At 37.3% G+C, this 26025-nt stretch overlaps 1 protein-coding gene across 13 annotated transcripts in view; it reads left to right on the forward strand.

Annotated features, from left to right (window-relative positions):
* EIF4G3 (eukaryotic translation initiation factor 4 gamma 3) overlaps positions 1 to 26025 on the forward strand; it is a 336241-nt gene that overhangs the window by 116021 nt on the left and 194195 nt on the right. For all 13 annotated transcript variants that reach the window (XM_088022577.1, XM_088022578.1, XM_028090801.2 and 10 more), the window contains one exon: positions 10857 to 10985. Coding sequence is in view for 11 of the 13 variants with exons in the window: in XM_028090801.2 (XP_027946602.1) it covers positions 10857 to 10985 (129 nt within the window). In the remaining 2 variants the exon portion in view is untranslated. The remainder of the gene's footprint in view (positions 1 to 10856; positions 10986 to 26025) is intronic.

Genomic DNA, 26025 nt, shown 5'->3' on the forward strand with positions numbered 1-26025 from the left:
TTTAGGGAAACCATTTCTGTTTCTAATCCAAATGTAGTTTTAGGTATGGTGTCAATCTCTTCTCTTGGGATTTTCTCCTTTGTACTGTTTGAACCTGAATTATTTTAAGAGTACTGAAAATCTGGTTGTCAAATGTATGGGTGTCCCTTTTGGAACCAATGATCATTTCCTGAAAGAATCTTCATCAGAGGATATAGGAATTTATTTCATTATACAATCAGTGAATTAGTCCATTTTCCATTAACCAGTGATTCAGTGTTACATTTCCATTTTATTTGTTTTTGACAAGGATTTCATGATTTGCTCTTATTTCTGCTGCACTTTTTGCTGATTTGTTTCTGTGACCGTATCAGAGAAAAATACATAGTGAGTTAAAGACCTTTGTTACCTCATGCTATCCCTCTAGCTTTTACAATTCCTTTGTATGCTAATGTTGCTAAGAGAAACTGATCTAAAACTCATTTATTTCTTAATTGAATATTTTTATATTCTAAAAATAGTCATTGATTGTGCACATTTGTAATACAAACTCATTGTGCTAATGCTTACAGATGCACTATATACCAGGTTAAATTGTGTATTTAAAAAATAATTTGTGGGGTGCCTGCGTGGCTCCGTTGGTTAAGAGTCCGACTCTTGGTTTCAGCTCAGGTCATGATCACAGGGTCCTGGGATCGAGCCCCATGTCTGGCTTCCTGCTCAGCAGAGTCTGCTTCTCCCTCTCCCTCTGCCCCTCCTCTGTTTTCGTTCGTGCTCTCTCTCTCTCTCTAATAAATAAATTAAAAATAATTTTAGGATTATGTAGTTTTTCACAACCTGGCTATAAAATTAGGCTGCAGTTGTACCAGTCCTATTTCTATTTAACTCTCTCTCTCTCCTCTGCAGACCCTTTCCAAAGAGAACCCTTTTCCTGTTTGCAGAACATGTTTTGCCTTCTTACCTCTCTACCCATTAACTTTGTTTTTGATATCCTGTCTCTAATTCTTGGTCTGAACTGAAGCTTTTTACTTCTCAAGGTGCAACTCAGATGTCACCAAACCTTTCCAAAGTTTCAGACCTGGTTACTTCTGGTTTTCAGCAATACTTTAAATATATATCAAATAGTAATTATCACATGATTTATTTCTTACTTACCTGTGACTTCCTTTCTTTTGGAGCTCCTTTCAGACATGGACGATTTTATCTCTAGCTTAATACAGTGCCTGACAGAGCATTGCAGCTTACTCTTGACTATAAGACAGAGGATGTAAAATTAGGGAATGTATCAAATTGGTTTGTATTAGGATCTCTGCATGGTATCTCTTCTGTCCTTTATACTGTTTTAATATCAGCAGACCCAATACTTTTTAAAAATCTGTTTTCTGTTATATCTCAATTATAAACAATACTGAACCAACCAAAAAAAAAAAAATCTATTGTTGTGTCTTCTCTTTCCCTGTGGTCCTAGGTCCTTATTGATCCTAGGACTGCAGAAATTGGCTTAGTCACCTTTGTAATTCTGAACTTTTTTTTTTTTAAGACTTTATTTATTTTGAGTGAAAGAGAGCGAGAAAGAACATGAGCAGGGGGAGGGGCAGAGGGAGAGGGAGAAGCAGACTCCTTGCTGAGCAGGGAGCCCGACTCTGGGCTAGATTCCAGGACCCCGTGATCATGACCTGAACTGAAGGCAGACACTTAACTGACTGAGTCACTCAGGCACCCCCTGAGACTCTGAATTTTTTTTAAATTTTAGTTTATGACATTACTGATTTACTGTATGATAATCTTGGCTTTTTTTCTTTTAAAATTATAAGCAGAAAAATAAACCACATTGATTCCATAGAGTGACCTTGAGTATGCACTAATTAACACTGACCAGACTACTCCAAAAATAACTTTTTGTTTTGATTTTTGCCCCCCCTGGCTTATTAATTTCTAAACTTCTCATCTTTTCATTTGCCAGTTTTCATACTTAGCTTAGAGACCATCTGGAACTTTGATAATGAACCTACCCCTATATTTATCCTCCTTAGCCCTGACTCTTCTCTAGAGCTTAGATTCATATATTCCCAGCTGACTACGTATCACTTACAATGGGATATCTAATAGGCACCTGAAACTTTGTTGTTTTTCTTTACTGTTCTTCCTCTAATCCTTTCTACCCCACAGTAATGCCTCCTACCACTTACTGTTTTAAGTCTATGGTAGAAGTGCCTGTGATAGGATCTGTTTGCTTGAGTATTTAAGTATTACTTGAATCATATAAAATTGCCTTCTTTTAAAATGTCAGAAACACTTGAGTTCCTGGAATTTTGTATGGTTCAGCCTCATAAGTGTAGCTAAGAATAGAGCAAAGAAGAAAGTCATTTACTCTCTCTCTCTTTTTTTTTTTTCTAGAGAGGGAGAGAGAGAAGTGGGGAGAGGGAGAGAAAGAGAATCTTAAGCAGGCTCCATGCCCAGCACAGAGCCCTACAGGGGGCTCAGTCTCATGACCCTGAGATCATGACCTGAGCTGAGATCAAGAGTCGGATGCTTTACTGACTGAGCCACCCAGGCGCCCCTCTCTTCTTTCTTGTTGGTAGGTGGGCGTTGGTAGTGATAATGTCAGAGAGATTGTGAAAAATGTCGTGATATTAAGGAAGGTTTTCTAGTATCCAGTATGGTGCTCCTTTTAGTTGAGTAGGCCAGCTTTTATGTATTTCCCAATATCTGTAATAAATATCTGTAAATAGTGGGAAACAAATGTTCCGAAGGAAACACTAGTATGATATGAAAAACTAAGAGGGAAAACTACTTACCCATCTAGCTGCTAGAGGATCATAGTATTGAAAGTAACCAAGTAAGGAAAGCTTTGGAATCTTTCCAGTCTACCCCAAATTGAACTTGGTCATTTCCATGTGGGAGTTCTTGGGATGTTTTTAGATGACATCACTAAAGAAACTTTATCATAGTATTAAAAAACCGTCAGTGATGGCTTCTCGGACATAAAGCATAAGCTCTTTTTTACCTTTATATTAATCGTTTGTTGTTGAAAACATTAATATTACTTGATAGGAATTCTGGAGTTTTCTTTTGTAATCCTTTTAGTAAAGATGTAATTACTATGTATTTTTAAGCACTACGTTTTATTGCATATATTATGTATTAGGCATATTATATATATGCAGTGAATAAAAACAATACTTTATATGTGTGTGTGTATAACATTTAACAATGTATCTGTATTCAGTCAGTGTCTATCTGGAATCCAGTCACAAGTCTATATAGGAGTGCTTCTTTAAAATAGAAAGTTATATTTCATGATGATCATGAGGGTACCCCTAGAGCCAGATTCATACACTGACTGGGTACTTAATCTGTATATATGCTCTCTTTGGCTTGTGTAGTGTTTTGGAAGTTTGGAAATTTTCATGTAAAAGTCCTTATTTTGGGTTTCTCTTGAAAATTTGGAAGATACAATATTACTCTCTGGAATTCCTGAATGGCAGCACTTTGGCTACAGTTGAAGTGTCTTGAGTATCTATTGTCCTTTGAAGGGTGGGCCTTTCCCCCCAGTTCTCCATAGTTGCCACTCCCTATTGGTTATACCTGGCCGTTTTTCCTCCCCATATGTTTCCTGCATGGTATTTCCATTGATCTGGAATTTATGAAAGAATGATCAGGGCGTTGGGTGGTTCAGTTGGTTAGGTGACTGCCTTCCGCTCAGGTCATGATCCTGGAGTCCTGGGAGTTCCTCACTGGGCTCCTGCTCAGCAGGGAGTCTGCTTCTCCCTCTGACCCTACCCCCTCTCATGCTCTCTCTCTCTGAAATAAATAAATAAATAAAATCTTTTAAAAAGAATGATCATGTTCGGGAAATGTTACTGTTTTCTATATTTTAATTATTATTTGAAAATTGTAGTTTATGTTTGATGGCTCTTAATTGGCCAGAATGTTTTATCAAATCAGGTGATTTAGCGCTAAATAAAGTTTATAAACCTGACTAATGTTAGTTTGCATTATCTTTATGGTTTACCTTTATATTTTCAAAAGACCTTTATATTGGTCAGCTATAACCAAATACCGATTTTTTATAGGAAATTTTTTTAAAGTGGAAATCTTTTTTTTTTCCTTTTTTTTTCTTAAAGACTTTATTCATGAGAGGCGGGGCGGGGGAGAGGCAGAGGGAGAAGCAGGCTCCCCAGGAGCAGGGAGCCCGATGCGGGACTTGATCCCAGGACCCTGGGATCATGTCCTGAGTGGAAGGCAGACTCTTAACCATCTGAGCCACCCAGGCGCCCAAAGTAGAAATCTTAAATGAAAATTCACTAGTGAGCTGAAGTTTTCTCTAAGTTACAGTTTTAGAGGTTCTCTCTCGTGCCAATATTTATTTATTTTTCATATCCTTTCTACTCTGTAACGACATTGTAACTTATACTAAGGTGACTAATATTTTACTCCAGCTTTTGGGTAGTTTGCTTGTTTTTGTCTTTAATCTTTTTTAGGGAGTAGAAGGGATTAAAACGTACATGTGTAAAAGTGCAGAAAACTAAAAGACTTTAATGAATCATTTTAAGGCAGAAACTGTGAATCACCTCCCATGTAGAAAAAATAAAATAGTGTGTGGTCTTTCCTGGTCACAACTCCCTCTATTCTCAAAGTAATGTATCTGCCTTTAAAAAAAAGCTCCCTGCTTTTATTGACAGTTTTGCCATCCATGTATGTATTTCTAAACTAATTTAGTCAAGTGCTTTCTTCTTTAGAACTTTTTGGGAATCATACTGTGTGTGTGTATATATATATTTTTAAAGATTTTATTTATTTGAGAGAGAGAGAATGAGAGAGAGCACGAGAGGGAAGAGGGTCAGAGGGAGAAGCAGACTCCCCGCTGAGCAGGGAGCCCGACGCAGGACTCGATCCCGGGACTCCAGGATCATGACCTGAGCCGAAGGCAGTCACTTTTTTTTTTTTTTAAGATTTTATTTATTTATTTATTTGAGAGAGAGAGAATGAGAGATAGCACGAGAGGGAAGAGGGTCAGAGGGAGAAGCAGACTCCCTGCTGAGCAGGGAGCCCGATGTGGGACTCGATCCCGGGACTCCAGGATCATGACCTGAGCTGAAGGCAGTCGCTTAACCAACTGAGCCACCCAGGTGCCCCTGTATATTTTTTATGGTTTATGAGAGTCATTCAAGTTATGGTATGTTGCTCTAGTTTTTCATTGAATTTCTGTATAGGAAAATACTGCATTATTGATCCTGTTAATGAACAGGTATATTATTTCTAGTTTTTGCTTTCTAAGAGCAATACAACTATGAACATTTTTGTGCACGTACCTTGGTGCACATTTTCCTGTTTCTCACAGATGTATAGTTAGGAGTGGAGCAGCTGGATCATAGGGTATGCCTATTTTCATGGCTAGTAGTAGCTAATACCACATTCTTTCCCAAAGTGGTTGTACAAGTTTACGTTCCCGCCAGCAAATGAGTGAGAATCTGCCCATTATTGCCAAGGCAAAAATATAATACCTTTAAAAAAATACAAAAGTTTATTGGGCATATTATCTTTTAAACTTAAATACAGTGCATCAGTGTACTTCAAGAAATTGTTGATTAATTTTGCTTCACATTAATATTATGTGAAAGACAATAATCTTTTTAGCTTTGGAATTGGTTAAGTAGTGGTCACAATCAGCTATTTTATACCTCTCTTCCTTGCTTCCATAATTGAGATGGTAATATGTTTGAAATAATGGGGAAACATGTTTTTTTCTTTATATGAAAACTTCTTGCCTCTACCTTTGAGGTACATGGATTTTAACAGTATGATCTGAAATGGAATAATTTAGCCAGAAAGAAGAAACTAGTCAGAGATTAAAAGTTTCAATAATCAGGGCGCCTGGGTGGCTCAGTTGGTTAAGCGACTGCCTTTGGCTCAGGTCATGATCCTGGAGTCCTGGGATCGAGTCCCACATTGGGCTCCCTGCTCAGCGGGGAGTCTGCTTCTCCCTCTGACCCTCTTCCCTCTCGTGCTCTCTATCTCTCATTCTCTCTCAAATAAATAAATAAAATCGTAAAAAAAAAAGTTTCAATAATCATTTATTTAGGAATGTGTTGAGAGAAGTATTCAAAGTTTTATGTAACTTCAATTTTTGTCCCCAACAACTTCATTTGTCCTGTGCCATTTCTTTGGGTTAGGCTTGTGTTAACTACTTACATTTTGTATAATTTCTAATTGAAGCTGGTATACCTTTTTCCCTGGCAAAGATATTAAGCTCTATAATACACTAAAAGCAAACGTGTAGTGTGTTATGCAGTGTGACACTTGTAATTAGGCATCTTTTTTTATTAAATAGAGCACAGTTGTAGATCAAAACTTTATTGCATGTAGCAGCTTGTTTCTAGGGGAAAAATTTCTTATTTTACACAGAGAGGGAGAGAGAGCACAAGCAGGTGGAGTTAAGGTGGAGAGGGAGAAGCAGGCCCCCTGCTGAGCACAGAGAGCCTGATGCAGGGCTGGATTTTAGGACCCTGGGATCATGACCTGAGCTGAAGGCAGGTGCTTAATAGACTGAGCCACCTAGGTGCCCCTAGGAAAAGTTTAAAATGATAAGATTTTTGTGGTTCTCCTATTACATTTTTTGTTTTTTGAACGTTTCTCTTAGAATCAAATCACTGAAGGAAGCAGCATTGGTTTCATTTTTTTTCTGGTGGGGGAAGTGGGGGTAATTTGTCATCTTCCCAAAATTCAGTCACGTGTCCTTTTTACTTCCTTGTTGTAGATAATGCCTGCCTGTGTGAACATTTTTATTTCCTTAAGAGGTTCCTCAGAGGAGGCCCTTCCGTAGGCCACGGGCCTTGGAGGATTTCAAGCTGTGGCCTGAGATAGTTCCTGTGCTCTCTGGCCACATGGGCCACCTGGTCACCTGGCCCTGCTCTTCCTGTCTTCCCCTCCCCACGGACCTCAGCTCCCATCCCTGGCAGAGGGATGACAGCACTGCACACCAGCCACTACCCCTCTTGTATTATTTGATACAGATTTATTTTCTTTGGCTTGTTTTCATTAGTAGAAACCCCCGATTTTGGGAGGGAGTGCTCTACTAAAATATACAATACCAAAGGATTTCTGCAGTTTGGCATAGCCATTTCGGAATGGCAAAGGTTGCACACCTCAGGGATATTTGCCTGTGCAGGTTGTTTTTCATTAGTGCTTACTTTAAGGAAACTTTTAATGTAGTAATAGCACAATACTTTTGGCTTTGGGAAAATGCCATATCTCTGTCTCTCAAACATTTGTATTTTATTGGCTGATACAATATTCTTAAAAAGTACACTCAAGCAGTTTTCAGAGCAAAATGAATCAGATGAATACTAACCTTTATCTGAAATTGTTCATGTGGGTTTTTTTTTTTTCCATTTTGTCAGTATATAGAAGAATCTCTTTACAATTCTAAAGAATGTATTTTTTCTTTTTTATTCTGATTATTTTACATATTCGTTTCTATTGATAACAGTCCACATCTCTATTTTTATCTTTAGTCCACTTGTTACTTTATTTTCCCATTATTTGCCATTTCTGCCTTTTTTGCTATCATATGTAGTGCTGCTGGATAGATCTTTGAAGTTCGTAATTTTTGAGGTGAGATTATATCTTTAGGGTATGTACCCCAAACCGAATCACTTTTTGGGTATGGTTTTAATGGAGTTGTGACACACTGCTCTATAGTTTTGGAGACAAGGTGTAGTTTTAGTACCTGCCTATATCCTGTTTCTTAGATAACTGGCAGTAGGGTCACTTTTTAAAAAAATTTTGTGTGTGTGTGTGTTTTTTTTAATTTTACTCTTGTTATTAATGACATGCATGAAGTAATATGTTTTACTATTCCCTTTTTTAAAAGATTTTATTTATTTATTTGTTAGCAAGAGAGCACAAGCAGAGGGAAGGGCACAGAGGTAGAGGGAGAAGCAGGCTCCCCACCGAGCAAGAAACCTGATGTGTGGGACTCGATCCCAGGACTCTGGGACCATGACCCAAGCTGAAGGCAGATGCTCAACTGACTGAGCTACCCAGGCGTCCCAATATTCGTTCTTAATAACAATTTATTTTTTATGTTTTTCTATATTATTAATGATTTATTATCCTCAGTAATAATCTTTGTTTTATCAGGATGAATTAGAGATTTGACCTAACATGGATTTGACCTAACATGGATTTTATATAGCTGACTTCTTTGCTCTCACTTTATTTCATTGTGTGAATTTCTTTTTTTTAATGTTAAAAAAAATATCCATTTTGTTGTTTTACGTTAGCCATATATTAAAATAATTTATTCTAAAACGTGAAATAAGATACATTTATAAAACCTTGTCAGGGAGGAGCGCCTGGTGACTCAGTTGTTAAGCATCTGCCTTCGGCTCAGGTCATCCTGGGATCGAGCCCTACATTGGGCTCCCTGCTCTGCGGGAGGCCTGCTTCTCCGTCTCTACTCCCCCTGCTTGTGTTCCCTCTCTCACTGTGTCTCTCTCTGTCAAATAAATAAATAAAATCTTTAAAAAACAAAACAAAATCTTGTCAAGGAGAAATTTGCTTGCAAGAACTCATGTCTAAGTTGGCAATTCCGTTGGCAATTGTCTATTTTTTATAGCAGCAAATAAAAGGACAGCAAATAAAAACAAACAAACAAACAAAAAACGAAAAAAAAAAACCCAAACAAAAAGAACTCATTTCTAGTTATTGGTTTTCTAAAGTATATGTTTAAATGATAATCCAATTCTTACCCTTTGAAAAATTTTCCTGAGATTTATAACTGCTATACTATTTCACAGTAAACCTTGTGGGACATATAAATGTAATTTTCACTCAATATTGGAAGAAAAGTTTTTCAAGAAAATCATAGAACTATTTAAAAAACGAGAAAAATACAATTACTTTAAGTCTTAAACTTTGGTTAGCGTCATTCATATTTCTTCTAGCCTGTAAGCTTTTTGCCTCTAGTTAGTTCTCTGTGAATTCATTTAATTTGGCAACCTGTAGCTGAGCCTGTAGGTATTTAAAGCTGTTTTAGATAGACATCAGGGATTCTAAAGTTAGGTTAATGGGGAGTAGACTTTCTTCAGAGCTTCTGAGTGAATTCCAGGAAAAGTTAACATCATTTGGAAACCACTTTCCTGTCTACCTGGGGAGAGTTTTCAATTGTGAGAGAAATCAGGGGATCTGAGAACTTAGATGGAGAAAATATCTAATTGAATGTTATCATTTCTTTGAATTATGAATGTAGGCAACAACTGTCACTAGTTCTTATTTTTTTATACATTAATAAAGAACACATATATTACTTTATCACAAATTTATCTTAGTATTTTTTTATTATGTTAATCACCGTACATTACATCATTAGTTTTTGATGTAGTATTCCATGATTCATTGTTTGCGTATAACACCCAGTGCTCCATGCAGAACAGTGATGGGTATCTTAGTATTTTAATATCTATATTTCAGTATAATTAGTTTTGTCATTATCCTATGTATTTTATGCATTTAAAAATATCCTAAGAGAGGTCTGTAGTTTCTACTAGATTGTAAAGGTTTCATGGCCCCCCTAAAATTTGAGAACCTCACCTTAAGGAGAATGGATTCTTTCACATTTGATGAATACAGGATTGCCCCCCATTCATGGCGGTTTGCCAAACTCAGTGCTAGTCTGGGTTAGATAGTGTTAGAGATGAGCTGGCTAGGGTTGATTGCTAGGCTTTAGGAGGGGGCCTGGGTAAACTGTTTTCATTTCCATCATAGGCTGATGGGCAATTTATTGCCAACGATAAGTGGGAAAATGTAATTTTTGTTTACTTAAAGACATATGCTAATTATTTTTCTATACAAGTTCATGATTGAACTATATTAGAAAATTAAAATGTGAAAAAAAATACCTGTAATGCTTTCTGTAAAGATCTTTGTGTACCTCCTTACAGATCTTTTTAATATGACACACATACCTGTATGTTATATGTGTGTGCATTTTATATATACTCATATATGTTAGACATAGAATGGAGGCAAAGATATATGTATAGAAATATACACACGTGACTGTACATGTATATTTAGGTGTACTGTTTTAAAAAATGAGATTATGCTGTATAAGTTGCCCCATTTTGTTCAGGTTTATTGAGGTATAATTTATGTAATGTAAAATTCACCTTTTTAGTGTGCAGTTCTGTGAGTTTTGACAAACACCTAGAGACATGTAGTCCCCAGTACAGTCAAGATGCAGAACAGTTACTTTCCTCCGAAAACAACCTTGTGCCCCTTCTGTAGTTACTTTCTCTCTCTTGCAATCAGTTATTTCTTTTTTGTTTCTTGTACAAAATGTCATATAAGTGGCATTGTACAACCTGTAGTTTTACATTTACCTTCTTGCATTTAGCATAATTTTCCTTTAAGGTTTTTGGTTTTATTTTATTTTTTTATAAAGAATTTATTTATTTGAGAGAGAGAGAGTGTGCGCCCAGGGTGAGGAGAGGTGGAGGGACAGACAGACTCCAAACTGAGCGTGGAGCCTGATGTAGGGTCCGATCCCAGGACCCTGAGATTATGACCTGAGCCAAAGTCAGATGCTTAACTGACTGAGCTACCCAGGTGCCCCTAATATTTTTGGTTTTAGATTATGCTTCAAGAATCTTTTATCCTAACTGATGATAATAGTCATGTTTGTTGTTGTTGTTGTTTCTAATCATTTTATTGCTCCATTTTGAAATGTTAAGTCTTTAGTCGGTCTGGCACTTACTTTAGTATAAATTGTGAGGTAGAGAATTCAATTTTAAAAATTAACCAGTTCAGCAATATTTATTAAGATTGGGTTACTAGTATAAAACTCTTACTAAACATTGATTTCCTCACAGGTAACACAAGTAGCAAGACAACCGGGACCCCCGACCCCTTCCCCTTATTCAACACATGAAATAAATAAGGGGCATCCAAATCTTGCGGCAACGCCCCCGGGACATGCATCGTCCCCTGGACTCTCTCAAGTAAGAAAAACTTTATTTTTAAAGAAATTTCCATACAAAAGCAGTTTTTCTGGTTTTCTAAAGCAAACTTCTGAGCAGTAACATACAACATTACTTGAAGAATAGTCTTTAATTAATGTATTTTGTATTTTTTTAGACACACCTCTCATAATTGTGGTACTGACTTTTATACAGTTGTATTTATGTACTCATTCAAAATGAGCTGTCAGTGATGTTTTGTTTTCCTTTTTTATTGTTTAAGAAATCAGAGTGTGGTTATAAAGTCCATTTTAAGACCCCACAAAGCATTTGTGTGCTTTCTAGTGTGTAATCTGCTAGTTTTCCTTCTTCTCTCTTTTTGGTGGGAGTGGTGGTGGTTATTTTTCACTTAAAATGAAATGGGTGTCTCAGAGCAATTGTAGTGGGCTTCTTTGTTTGTTGGTTTGGTTTTTGATTTCATAAATAGGTTATTGGACTTTCTTAGACTTAAACTTATGTTGGATTGTTAAAGAGTGTGTACTTCATAACGTATTTCCAATTAACAGGTGCAGGGGACATTGAAACACTGTTGTAAGAAGTCACTATGGGTCCCCTTCATTTTAGAGCCATTTCCCGAGATATTGATTAGCTTGTACCATTCCACCATTATATGCTTGTTTGGGCTTCGTTGTGGTTAAGAGCATTCTAGAATTATGAAGTCTCTTACTGGAATGTGGAGAGAGTCAAGCTCTTTGACCCATTCTGTTGGATACTGTCAGTGTTTATACATAACAACTGCTCCTTTAATAATGAAAACTTATTATTTTCAGTTGTTGCTTCCATATTTTAGGCCTATTATTTAGAACTTACATAATAAGAGAGAGAAAATATTACTTATTCAAAGTAATGCTAAAAGCTGGTGATTGTAAGTTACAGAGCTGGTTAATGTTTGTTTAAAGACTGTAGAACATTTGGAGAAGGAATGTACAACTTACCAAACCATGATTGATATTTTAAGAAATACATAATTTGCACTTAGTTTTATGCTTAAACTTGGTTTAAATCATTCCTATTTAATTTTGAGTTTTGAAACTAATATGTCAGAATGAACTCTTAATTGTTGAAAAAGAGGTTCTTGTGTTGGTTTTCATGGCACTGAGCAGAACCACCCTAGCTATTAATATTGTGTATTAGTCCAATTCTAATCAAGAGAGGAAAACTATGTAGTTACGTGAAAAGGGAAAATTTAATATAAAAGATTATTCAGGGGACACCCATCTGGCTCAATAGGTAGAGCATGTGACTTTTTTTTTTTTTTTTAAAGATTTTATTTATTTGACAGAGAGAGACACAGTGAGAGAGGGAACACAAGCAGGGGGAGTAGGAGAGGGAGAAGCAGGCCTCCCGCGGAGCAGGGAGCCCGATGCGGGTCTCGATCCCAGGACCCTGGGATCATGACCTGAGCCGAAGGCAGACGCTTAACGACTGAGCCACCCAGGCGCCCCGAGCATGTGACTCTTGATCTAGGGGTTGTGGGTTTGAGCTCCATGTTGGGTGTAATAGATTATTTTAAAAAAGAGATTATTCAGTATAACTGAGGATTGGAGTAATGAAGGATTGGCTTATTAAAGAAAGAGAACTCTAAAGAATATACAAATAGCAAATATAAGGAGCAGATGCTTATCCTGGGGCTGAGACAGAATACATATGAAAGAGCCTTCTTCTCCAGGGCTGATATTGGAGAGTGCATGGGTGTGGCTCACATAATCCTATAGAAGTCAGTGTAGTATTTTATCCGTGGAATATGGTAGAAATCCTTCCTCTGGAACTTGCTGGAAATGTAGTCTATTGAGTGTTGGGGAAAGCTGGATCATCTAGTGCCAGTCGCCTTTAGCAAAGAGCTGCTGCAGCGTGCAGTGGCTAGAGGCTCCTTATATAGCATCTCTGTTTACCATAGATACTTTAGATAACCTTGAATATGCCAGCTTATAGGCCCCACATGGTAGAACAGCTTGCATCACAACCTAAACTTGCTGCAGGGTCTTCTTTTGTTCTGTTCTTCACTCAAAGGTGGAAACCCCCAAGGTGACTTTGTAGGTAGGTCAAAGTGTGGCACACTCGAATGTGTAGTGTATGTTGTTTTTAAAATTCATAAAAAGCCTACTGAACCTTGTCTCTCCCCCCCCGCCTTTTTTCTTTAATGGTAGTTAGTGATAGGTAAGAGACTTCTCCCCCATCTTGGGCTGAGATCCAGACCGTGTTGAATAGGGCATGATGTGGCTTACTGAGGGGTAGAGAAGTTGTTGTGGTGACATTCCAGTGGAACTTACTAGAAATCCACTCTCTGCAACTTGCCAGAATTCTGCCCTCTGGGGTGGTGAGGGAAAGCTCTTTACGGGTAGGTTCTTAGAGGAGGTGTTTTGCTGCCTAAGAAGATGCCGGGGGTAGCTGTTAACTGTTGGGTCCTGCTGGCTGCTGCACATTGCTGTAGCAGCCTCACACTGAGGATGTGCCCTCAGGCAGCTGAGCACTAGAGTAGCCAGATTCTGGAAAAGCTACCCATAGTGCAGGAGCTTGATGTGCAAGCCAAATAGGAACCAGGAGTCAAAACCATCTCCTCCTGCACTATTTCTGTCATCGTGTCAGCTGAAATGGAAAAATATCTAAAATATTTAAAAATATTTAAATATTAAGAAGCCCAGATCAATTTTGACTGTACAGACAAACAAGATAAATTTCGAGCTTAAAAGGCAAGCAACTGATCGGTGACACACAAGGGGAATAACTTAATTTTCAGTTTCAAATTCTTATTATTTCAAGTTATGATTTGACCTAGGCAGTTGGCTCAAAGCACTTAAGTTTTCTGAAAGACCTTGCTGCTTAAAAATGCATAAAAAAGAAAGATCTCCCTGTGGTCTTCGTTGTTGAGCCCACAAATGCCTTTATGTATGCAATTTTATTAGTTGACTTTAGAAGTCAAGAGTACATTTATCTAGGAGAAGGGTCACCATGTATTATCTATCTTGCTTTTCTTTGTGGTCTCTTTTGCTACCATATTGCCTATTTGGTGAAGGAACCTAGTAAATCACACGTGGTCACAATCCCCTTTTTCCCTTCCCTTTCAAACAGGCTGACTTCATTTGTTCCCTAACAATGTCTTAATCTCTGTTGATAGAGTGAGGAATTTTTTCTGAGTGGCATGCTTGGAAAATTGAGGAGTTTTGTGGGAAACTCAGTCTCTTTAGATTTAACAGGTGACATATTCGTGGATCATAATGGAAAGCAGAGCCTTCAAATAGAGGAAAAAGGATTACAGGCTTGGATTCAAACAGGCAGGCCTAGCTTGTGGGGCTCAGTCTTTCACTTTCTGGTTACATGATGTTGTGTAAATTATTTAATATTTCTAGGACATGGTTTCATCATCCGCTATATAGGTAAGAATTAGGATTTGACCACCCTTCAATAAGGTTATTATGAAGATTATATAAAATCCTGTCTTAGAATAGGATATGCTAAATACTCTCAGTAAGTGACATTTACTATTTTCATGCCTGTCAGACTTGGTTCTCCTCGGGATTTATACGTGTGTGTGTTGTGTGTGTGCATGCATGTGTGTGTATGTGTGTCTGACTCATCTAATTTAGCTACATGACTGGTATTACTGTGAAATTCAGAAGCTCTCTCCAAGAGTTTAAGATCTCTTCCAAGTCTTTGCTTTATCCTTTGCAGGATAAAAGAAGAGGCCAACCCTTGGTTATTTTCTTTTAGTAGTTAGTGTGGTTTAGTCTTATGCACAAATCGACTGAAGATAAGAATAAAGACACTCTTTCAGCCACGTGCCCTTTTTTGATGAGTCTCACTTGCTTCTGTGAATCAAGTCTTTTTGTCCCAAGTAGCTACCTGCGTCTGTGACTTAATGTTTGACACTAAATGAATCTATTAGGATTTTAGTGAAAGCAGCTCACTTGAAGAAAAGTGAATTTCATAGCTTTGAAACATGAAAGAAGGAAAATGTAGAAAATTGCTCCCAGTTTCTTTCTTATTTTTTTTTTATAAGATGTTATTTATTCACTTGAGAAAGAGAGAGAGCAAGCAAGCATGAGCGGGGGGAGAGGGAGAAGCAGACTTCCTGCTGAGCAGGGAGCCTGATGCAGGGCTTCATCCCAGGACCCAGAGATCAGGACCTGAGCCAAAGGCAGATACCTAACCATCTGAGCCACCCAGGCCCCACCCCCCCGTCTATTTTTTAAATCATCAGTGGCAACCTCTTCATCTGCTTCTTTCCCTTCAAGATAGGATTTTTTTTTTTTTTTAAGATTTTATTTATTTATTTGACAGAGAGAGACACAGCAAGAGAGGGAACACAAGCAGGGGGAGTGGGAGAAGGAGAAGCAGGCTTCCTGCAGAGCAGGCAGCCTGATGCAGGGCTTGATCCCAGGACCCTGGGATCATGACCTGAGCCGAAGGCAGACGCTTAACGACTGAGCCACCCAGGCGGCCCTCAAGATAGGATTTTACATACGTGTGTGCACATGCCAAATTTTAAGGCTTTATTGCATTTTCATTGTTACATGACTTCTAAATCTTTCCAGTCCTCTCCCCTGTGGAGGTTTGTTTTTTTGTTTTGTTTTGTTTTTGAGAGTGGGGGTGGGGAGGACAGAGGGAGAGGGAGAGAGAGAATCTTAAGCAGGCTATCTCATGACCCTGAGATCATGACCTACCTGAGCTGAAATCAAGAGTCAGAGGCTTAACCAACTGAACCACCCAGGGACCCCCTCTGTATCAAAGTGAAAAACTTTGGACTATTAGTCTATAAGAGATTAATAAAAAGGATATTTTCAAACTACAGTAAATTTGAGAGAGACAAGAGTCTTTTTAGGTGTGCATTCTTTTCATTTACCCTGATGAAATGGCAGCACTTTAACATTCTCTAAACCCAAAATGCCCTTACTTGGGAAATGGTGAAGAATTTGAAATTTAAAAGTATCTTTTGGGACAGATTTCAAAGTAAATAGAAAAATGCACTCTCCCAGGAGTCAGGAGACCTGAATTAAGAGTCTCAGCCCTGCCAATATTATTTCAAATTTTGACTCAGTGGAAGTTCTTATTAATGTGCAGTTTTTCTCTTTGCAGACAAGAGGCTTGTATTAAATGAGATCAGAATTCCCTTTAAGATCTTCATTTTTTAAAATATCTTAAAGATTTTATTTATTTATTTATTTATTTTATTTATTTATTTGACAGAGAGAGCATAAAGCAGGGGGAGCAGCAGAGGGAGAGGGAGAAGCAGGCTCCCTGCTTAGCAGGGAGTCCAGTGCAAGGCTCCATGCCAGGACCCTGGGATCATGACCTGAGCTGAAGGCAAACGCTTAACCGACTGAGCCACCCAGGCGCCATTTTTCATGGGTTTTAGAAACTAGTTCAGAATAGGCGGTTCTTATTATGAAAATCTTTTGATTGATGTATTTTTTATTTAAAATTAGGCAAACTTTTACATAGTTCTATTTTTATCTTTTTAAAAAATATCAGAAGTTTGTTATTTGGATTATCTTAAGTTAAACAAAAGTGTTTCCTACTTACTGCTTAATTGTAGTTACACATTTCCTTTAACTCAGTTAATTTTCACAGAATTGAGCTAAATTACCGAACAAGGAGATCAGACTGGCACTGATTACCAGGTTCAACATCGAGGCCTTTTTTTTTTTTCTCTTGATGTCACTGTGTGACTGCATGGCTCCTAAGCTATGTTCACAGTAGGTAGTGAGAAAGTGTGGTCAGAACATTGCCAAAGTGGAGCAATAGATGTTTTCTGTATGTTTCTGGGAATTTCTGTATGCTTTCTGGAAATTTCTTTCGGTTTCCCTTTCTTCTGAGAGATCAACTCAGTCATGTTTTAAGTGGACTGAGAATGGTGATTGGCATATGATCCCCTGGTTCAATTTTTCATTGTTTCTGGAAATACTAAGCAAAGGACTTCTTGGAGGAATAGTTCTTGGTCATGATATTCCTTCTCTTTTTTTTAATTTTATTAAGTTTTTTATTTTAATTCCAGTATAATTAACACTGTTTTATTAGTTTCAGGTGTATTGTACAGTGATTCAACAATTGTATACATTGCTCTGTGCTCATCATGATAAGTGTACCATGATATTTTTTTAAACACTATGATTTTCATTATTGGTACACTTCAGATGATTCATGGTCCCTACAGTGTCTTCATTTTATCCACCTTCCAGACTTTAATTTCCTTTCAGAAGTCTTATTTTACTACAGAAAAATTCTTATGTTTCTTTGCAGTTCTTGATTTACCGATAATTTTAGGCTTTGCAAATTGCTTTTTCTTTATGATTAAGATAGTTATTTTATTTACTGCATGCAAGCTTTTATACTTTTTTTGTGTTTTTTTTTCTTTCATGAAGAAAATAAATTCTGATTTGACAACTCTGATAGTCTTGGTTATAATCAGGATAAAATAGAGGAAGCTTTCAAATTTTCTTCTTATTTCATTATTGAAATAGAGTATTGAATTTCTATAAAAAAGCAAAGCAAAATTTATTGTTTTTTTACTCCCCTTTTCTCTATGGAACACATCATCGCTATTTAAGGCAGTCTTCTTTTTTGAGATGTGTTATGTTTGGAAGCTGCATTCCCACCACATAGGGATTTGATGTGGGTTCAGAAACCTGCAGTACTGACTGTATTGAGTTGGCCCTCATGGTGCCAAATCATCTTTTTTCGCCCCTAATTGTTAATATATGTACTTAAAAATTTATACCTTCTTGAAAACTTCTTCAACACATATTGTCCTTAAACACTTTACCAATTAACATACCTTTACAAATATCATTAGTATAGAAGTTACAAGGACCTATAAAATATCCAGATCATTTATGTCTGTGGTTTCATCTGGTATATGCTAAATAATTGTGATAAGCTTTTTCCTCTAATTGTTGAGATTGTTTTAATGTTGTCGTATTTGTTTGGAGAATTTCAACTGTTTTGTCTTTTTTGTTTTTATTATTAAAACAGTTGTAACCATATTTATAAGGTAGGACTTCAAATGTTTTTCTATCAGGTGAATTTCATTTTTTATGCAGTCTTGTAACTTACCATGAAACATGCCTAAAGTAATTTTTATATGCTTGATCATACTTTTCAGTGCATGTATCTAGAAAACCTCAGTGATTTTCATTCAAAATTTCTTTAGTTGTTTTTTGTTTTGTTTTGTTTTTTCACTTTTGCTGCAGGGATGATAGTTAAGTTGTAATTATTATTCAGATTTTCGTCACCCTAAACTTCCAAGTTCTCGATTCTGTTTGGCAAATATATAAGATGAGAACTTATATTTTGAAATATTAAAGTATAAAGAGTGAAAGTTTTAAAATCCTACATTAATTCAACTTTGTTTTAGAAAGCCAAAGAATTTTGTAAGAATCAATCTGTAAAAACTGTGATTTCATAGACATTTCTTCTGTTGTCTTTCATATGTGAGGTTTTGTTGATGGTGTTCGTTTTTATCTAAGCTCTGTCAAGGAGAAAAGGTTTAGGATTCTATCTTTCACATCTTTAGAGTTGCTTTCTCCGGACACATCCTGAGGGGAGCACTGCTTCCTCCTCCTCCTTGTTCTCTTATTTGAGGACAGTCCACACACAGTGTTACATTGGTTTCAGATGTACAACATAGTGATTCAGCAACTCTATACCTTATACTGTGTTCAGCACAATTGTACTACCATCTGTCACCATACAATGCTATTCCAAACCTCTGACTATATTCTCTATGGTGTAAATTTTATTCCTGTGACTTATTTGTTCCTTAACTGGAAGCCTATATCTCCTACTCCTCTTCAGTCATTCCTCCAGCCTCCTTCCCTTTGGCAACCATCAGTTTGTTTTTTGTATTTTTAAGTCTGATTCTGCATTTTCTTGATTTCTATGGCTACCACTCATCTGTTTTAATAGGTAGTGCATTCTCTCAGCATTTTCCTTGCAAGTTTACCACTTTGGAATTTCACATTTCACTTATTTTCCCTAATTTTAGAAGAGAAATTCACGTGAGTGCCATCAATTTATTTTTCACTGGCTTTGACATTCAGATTTTTTAGATTTTATGGTCCTGAAAATTGCAACTTCATTTCAGCTACAGAAATTAGCATGTGCCAGTAAATTTGGGATGGGAAACTGAACAGGTGAATTTTAAAGAGGATCAGGAAATGGAGCAGCCTGACAGTTCAATTCAAACTGCTTGAGATATTTCCCGCAGAAATTCCTATTCCATTTGTCTTAAGTCTGCCTGGGCTGCTATAACAAAATACCATAGACTGGCTGGCTTAAACAGCAGATGTTCATTTCTCATACTTCTGGATGCTGGGAAGTCCAAGATCAAAGTAATGGCCTTGGTTCCTTGTGAGGTCCTTTTTGGGCGGCAGAAGGCCACCTTCTTGTTATGTTCTCATATGGCAGAGAGAGAGACATGCAGACTTTCTGGTATCTCTTGAAAAAGCACTACTCCCACCATGAGGGCCCCATCCCCATGACCTCATCTAAACCTAACTGTCTCTCAAAGACCGTGTCTCCAAATATCATCACACTGGGGATAGGGCTTTAATATATGAGTTGTAGGGGGTGGGTGAGGGAGACACACAGCTCCATCCATGGTACCATTTATGTGATTCAGAGAGCTCTGGGGGAAGTGGGCAGATAAGACTATGGGAGAAAGGTCTGCAGATTGGATAAGTACAAGAGATAGAATATTGTCCTGAGTTTAATCATACAGATGGATATATGTGTTTATACCCCAGATTAATGGGTTGGGGAGGGGAATCAATTTGCAAGGAACGGAAGAAGGGAGAGAGAAGCTTATTGTAGGAGTACATTTGACCCTTGAACGATACAGGTTTGAACTGTGTGGATCTACTTATATGCAGATTTTTTTTGATAAATGCAGTACAGTACTGTAAATCTATTTTCCTTATGATTTTCTTTTCTCTAGCTTACTTTATTATAAGGTTAGTTTATAATACATATATAAAATACATGTTAATCCACTGTTTATGTCATTGGTGAGTCTTCTGGTAAAGAGTAGGCTGTTAGTAGTTAGGTTTTCAGGGAGTCAAGTTATATGTGGATTTTCACCTCTGAAGGAGGGTCATTGCCTCTAATTCTTGAGTTGTGCAAGGGTCAACTGTATTTGTTTTATCAAGGATCAGATGACTATTTGAAGTGTTTTGCTCACTACGAGGTATGGTGTTTAAAAGCTAGCATCTTAAAAAAAAAAAGCCAGCATCTTTATAGAACTAATTGTGAATTTCAATGACTCAACCATCAACGAAAGGCAGATAACACAAATTATATAACTTTGCAGTAATTTTAAGTTGTCAATGAATAGTGAAGGAGAAATTAAGTTATATATAAAGCAAGTAGAATCAGGGTGCATGGCTGGCTCATAGTAGCATGCGACTCTGTCTCGGGGTTGTGAGTTTGAACCCCCTGTTGGGTGTAAGATTACTTAAATATTTTTTAAAAAATAAAGCAAGTAGAATCAAGTAACTATCAACAATGAATATTATACATTGATATATAAAGTGACTCTTATGAAAATAAAATATTATAAATTCACTTACCAAACAAATTTTTTTCTCAACCTTTACAGTGGTTGCTTCAATGCAAGAATTCAGTGCAAAAAAAGTCATGTAGATGAGGTGTTGGCAAACTATGGCCCCTCTCCTGTTTTTTTTTGTTTGTTTGTTTTTTAAGATTTCATTTATTTATTTTTAGGAGAGAGAGAGAGAGAGCACTAGCAGGGGGAGTGGAAGGCAGAAGGAGAAGCAGGCTCCCTGCTGAGCAAGGAGCCTAGCCCTATGTGGGACTTTTTTTTTTTTTTTATTAAGGTTTTATTACTTATTTGACAGAGAGAGAGACACAGCCAGAGAGGGAACACAAGCAGGGGGAGTGGGAGACGGGGGAGAAGCAGGCTTCCCGCGGAGCAGGGAGTCCGATGTGGGGCTCGATCCTAGGACCCTGGGGTCATGACATGACCTGAGCCAAAAGCAGATGCTTAACCAATTGAGCCACCCAGCGGACGCCCTTCTTCTGTTTTTGGTACATGAAATTGTACTGCGGGTGGGGCTACCTGAATGGCTCAGTCGGTTAAGCATCTGCCTTTGGTTCAGGTCACGATCCCAGGGTCCTGGGATCAAGCCCTGCATTGGGCTCCCTGCTCAGCAGAGAGCCTGCTTCTCCCTTCTCCCTCTGCTGCTCCCCCTGTTTGTGCTCTCTCTCTGTCAAATAAATAAATAATATCTTAAAAAAAATTCTTTTTATTGGAACACAGCCTTACAAATTTATTTATGGATTTTGTTTTTGGGTTACAGCTGCAGAGTTGAAGAGTTACTACAGATTGTATGGCCTGCAAAGCCTAAAATATTTGCTGTCTGAACGTTCATAGAAAAAAATTGCCAACCCCTGACATAGATCAGCACACTTAAGCTGTTAAGGCCAGCTGGTAAAAATTTGGGTTTTGTGGGCCAGATAGTCTTTTGCATATTATTCTCCTTCCACTCCTCCTCCTGTTCCCCTCCCCACATTCTTTTCTCTCCCCCTTCTGCTCCCTCAGTCCCCTCAACACCCCCTTCCCTCCCTCCCTCCCTCCTCCTTCTCTTCCTTTAAGCTGGTCTTAGAAGAACACACACCAAGGGCCATAGTTTGTCAGCTTCTGATCTAGGCAAGTGATACAAATAGTTGAACTTGTTTTAAATAAATAGATATAGATATAAATACATAAATAGTACATACGTATCAGCACAGGAATACTGTGTATGAAAATTTTGTACACATTTAATCATGATAAAAATGAGGATATCCATGATTTGAACATCGTATCAAACTAACAATATGTAGATAACTTTTTTTTTTTTAAAGATTTTATTTATTTGACAGAGAGAGACACAGCGAGAGAGTGAACACAAGTAGGGGGAGTGGGAGACGGAGAAGGCCTCCCGCTGACCAGGGAGCAGGGAGCCGCAGGGAGCCGGGAGCCGGATGCGGGGCTCAATTCCAGGACCTTGGGATCATGACCTGAGCTGAAGGCAGTCGCTTAACCGACTGAGCCATCCATGCGCCCCTGTAGATAACTTTTTACTGTTTCATCTAAGATAAAAGATTTAAAAAGCTACTGATAATTTAATTGAAATAATAATTATTAAATTTGTTTAAATATGTTTTTTCTTGTTCAACTAAGATCGTGCTTTTTATTTTTTCAAGTACTCAAAGGGCATTTAAAAAATTTGTTCATATTAGGCTGAGAGAAAAATGTCAAATTCCAATATAGTTTTATCCTTTTTTATCTTTTTATTTTTTCACATCCTTTTTTGAATATATGACAATTAGAGCTTAACACAAGAATAACAATCTAAATTATGTTTAAGCTAATATGCAAAACATAATTACTATTTTTAAAAGAGCTTATTGGAACTATGATTTATTTTAGTTGAACATAATTTTATATTTTCTATAATCTTAAACATAATGTAGGAGCAAATAACAAAATCGATTTATTTGGAAGTTTATAAATCTCTTGAATTAAAGATAAAACCAAAACTGTGAATGTTATCTTTGGAAATGAATGAGAGATACACTTCATAGAAGATTTTGTGAATCCTATTCATGCGAATAAAGTGGTATTCAGAGGAAATGTTTAGTCTTAAAGGCATATAGTAGAAGATAAGAAAATTGAAAATAAATGAACAGATGATCTGAATGGAAGATTGTTGTTACATTGTGCTTTGGGAACGTAGGTTTTCTTTAATTCATACCCGAGCTTGGTGTACTTCTTGTTATGATGGTGTTGATTGTAAACACAGCTGTAAATTGCCACAGTGCTTTATCTGTTTTAATACTAGGAATCAAGAACTTTTGTGTAGTAACTAACTTTCCTTTTAATACTTTCAGCTTTAAGTTGGCCAGTTTATGTCTACTGTCATTCAGAATATGCTCCTTTTGATAATAGCAAACTTAATGATGGGGTCAGAAAATTCGTGTGGGTGAGACAGAGAGAGAGAATATATTTGCATGTCAGTAATGATTAGTGATGTTGAACATCTTTTCATGTGCTTATTGGCCATTTGTGTGTATTTTTTGGAGAAATGTCTGTTCAGGTCCTTGGGTTACCAAGAGGAAAGGCATATTTAGAAGGGATGATAGATATACTTACTAGAATGTGAGCAACAGGTATCAATAACAACCCTATCAGGGTGGGAAAAATCCCAGAAAGTCCAGCTGCTATGTTCAAAAAGACATTGAAAAATTTCAAGGGCTGTTAAGGTTCATAGAGCGTATTAAGGTTCACATTGAGAATTAGAGAAGTTGGATATGGAAGTGATGACTCATGAGGAAGCCAGCTGGCTTATTTACATAACCATTTGGCAACTTGTAAGAAGGAAGGGAAGGAGCAGAAAAACTGGAGGCTGGCCAACAGGCAAAGAGAATAAATATCAAAGACCTAGAAGGCATTGTTCTGCTATCTCTTTGGTTTTGAGAGTGATTATCTTTTAGCTTCCATAACTTAAGTTTTAGGAAGAAATAAAACCAAAAGAAGAAAACAAAAAACCACTGTTGAAATGCATATGAGAAAATGAGATTATAGAACTTTGTACAAATTTATAGAAAAGATTAAAGCTGTTAAAAGCTGGTTGCATACAGAAGGCACCCTTCCCTGAATCTTTGTGTTCTGCTTAGTTTGACTTCTCCAAAAGCCTTAAGAAACAGTTTTCTTGGGGCGCCTGGGTGGTGCAATCAGTTAAGTGTCTGCCTTCAGCTCAGGTCATGATCCCAGCTTCCTGCTTAGACTCCCTGTGCCTCCCTCTCTTTGCCCCTCCCTCCAGCTTGTGCTCTCTCTCTCACTCTAATAAATAAATAAAATCTTAAAAAAACAAAAAAACAAAAAAAGGAAATACAGATTTCTTGAAGAATGGCCATCCCTAGAGTGTCTTTGAAAAGATTATCTTACATGAAAAGCCGTTGCTGTAGATCTATAAGTAGATCTAATACGGTAGGAATCAGAATAACAAATTCTCAAAAATTTCAACTTTTGAACAAATAAAGACAGTGGTAGGAAGACCTGTCTGTGGAAACATTAAGAAATAATTTTAACTAAAAGCTGTCCTTCGTAATATGACTTGAATTATAATAGTGTGAGCTGGTGTTTATTGTGTACTCATCAGATTATAGTATTTGAGGATAATATCTTGGTGATAGATTACTTTATAGGTTAGAATTTTCAGAGCACTTATCAGTTCACTGTATTTTATTATTACAAAACACTATAAGATAGGATCATTCCCATTTTATATATTGGGAGGTTTGAGTGGGAAATATGAAATGATTTGCTTCAGGACCTTAGGTAGCATTGGTAAGGGATCAAGTCCATATCCCTAGATCCTAATTCTTGGCACTCTTCCTTGCTTTCTCATAATTCACCATAGTACTTTATTTCAGGTTTAGTTTAAACAAACTCTGCTTTCATAAATGCTTTTGGGAATACTACAACAACCACTTAACAACATTATTTTTATGAAATAGTAAAAACAGTCACCTGAAGCAACTTAAATTTGCAAACTTGGGGCTTTATAAAAATTCAGCCACACAATATTTAGGCTTCTGGTTCTAAAATGTAGAGCCACACATCTAAATCTGGAATTGAAGAAATTAGTGGAGGAGGACATAGTCTGTCAACAGAGATTCAGCAGGACCTGGAGTGAAGATTCTATCCAGTGTGACGAATGAATGGGATAGGGAGTCTGGCTAGGAGTGTTTGTATGAAAAGTACGAGAAACTAAATAAAGATGGGAGCGATGGAGGGAGAAAAGTAGTAGAGATGTAGAAAGTATAGGAGGTGAGATGAATAGCGGATACGGACATTGGAAGCACAGAGCCAGCAGTGCACAGATTATAGAATACCTTTGCTACCTGGGAATTCAGTGAACCAGGCACTGAATTCTCTTTTGTAGGCAAACCAGTGCTTTTAGTCCAGTAGCCTGGAGGAGCTGGTACTGGGTTGTTAGGCTGTGTAGGGAAAAGCTAAACAAGGACGAGTATATAGTATTGTGGGAAAGCAAGTAGCCTGTCAGATCTAGGTATATTGTGAAAGCATTTCTATCAGAGGAGTCCATCATTGTCTAGTTGAAAGGTGAAAAACCATAGCATTTAAGTGTTGAACTTAAGTACAAAGAATACAGAAATAGTGGTTAACTTAGGCAGTGCTTTCCTGTTCCATATAATGTCACTGCTCAAAAATGAGAAACATATCAGTGGTTCTCATCCTGGCTGCCATTAGAACATTCTGATGCCTGGGTCCCATTCTTCAGAGATGTGCATTTAATTGCTTGGGATGGGGCCCAAGGTAATTCCAACGTTGAGAAGAAAACTGTGGAACAGGAAATACCCACTCCCTAAATGACGCTTCTTAGGTGTTCTTTGCTGGGAGTAGCTTTCAGTGAAAGGAGTACTTTTAGATGACATACAAACTCAATGAATTGGGCCATTTCTTAATTTAGGGAAGGTGGCTTTGAGAAATTACTTCTGTCTGGTGTCTACAGGAAACCATTAATAACTACTCACTGGCGATATACTTTGTATCACAGTCTGTATTCAAAAGGTTTTTACAGTATTGCTAATGTATACTGATTTATTTTGATGATAGAACAAAATTCTGTCCTGACAGGTGTTGTATAATTGGGCCTTCTATTCTAAGCAGAGGAAGAGCACACTGGTTGCAGGTGCTTTTGGTGTCAGTACAGTCAACTCTTCTGGATTTACAGCTGCAGTACGTTGTTTTCAAATTTTAAATGGCAAGGTTTTCATTCTTCCGTATAACTAGTATAGTGTCTGAACCATAAGTAAGTCCTTAAATCTTTGATGGATGAAAATAGCCCTAAATGAAATATTCCAGAAGTGTCACTTTGTGGCTGTTTGCATGGTGCTTTAGTTGGCTAAACAGACAAGTTTTTGTATAGTTCAGCAAAACTTTATTTTACAGGTACAAACTTAACTAAAAAAGAGCCAGATACTCTATTGTTGAATCTTT

Source organism: Eumetopias jubatus, unplaced genomic scaffold (assembly GCF_037043125.1).
Source record: "Eumetopias jubatus isolate StellerSeaLion01/CBP00866 unplaced genomic scaffold, mEumJub1_p1.0 scaffold_4, whole genome shotgun sequence".
NCBI lineage: Eukaryota > Metazoa > Chordata > Mammalia > Carnivora > Otariidae > Eumetopias > Eumetopias jubatus.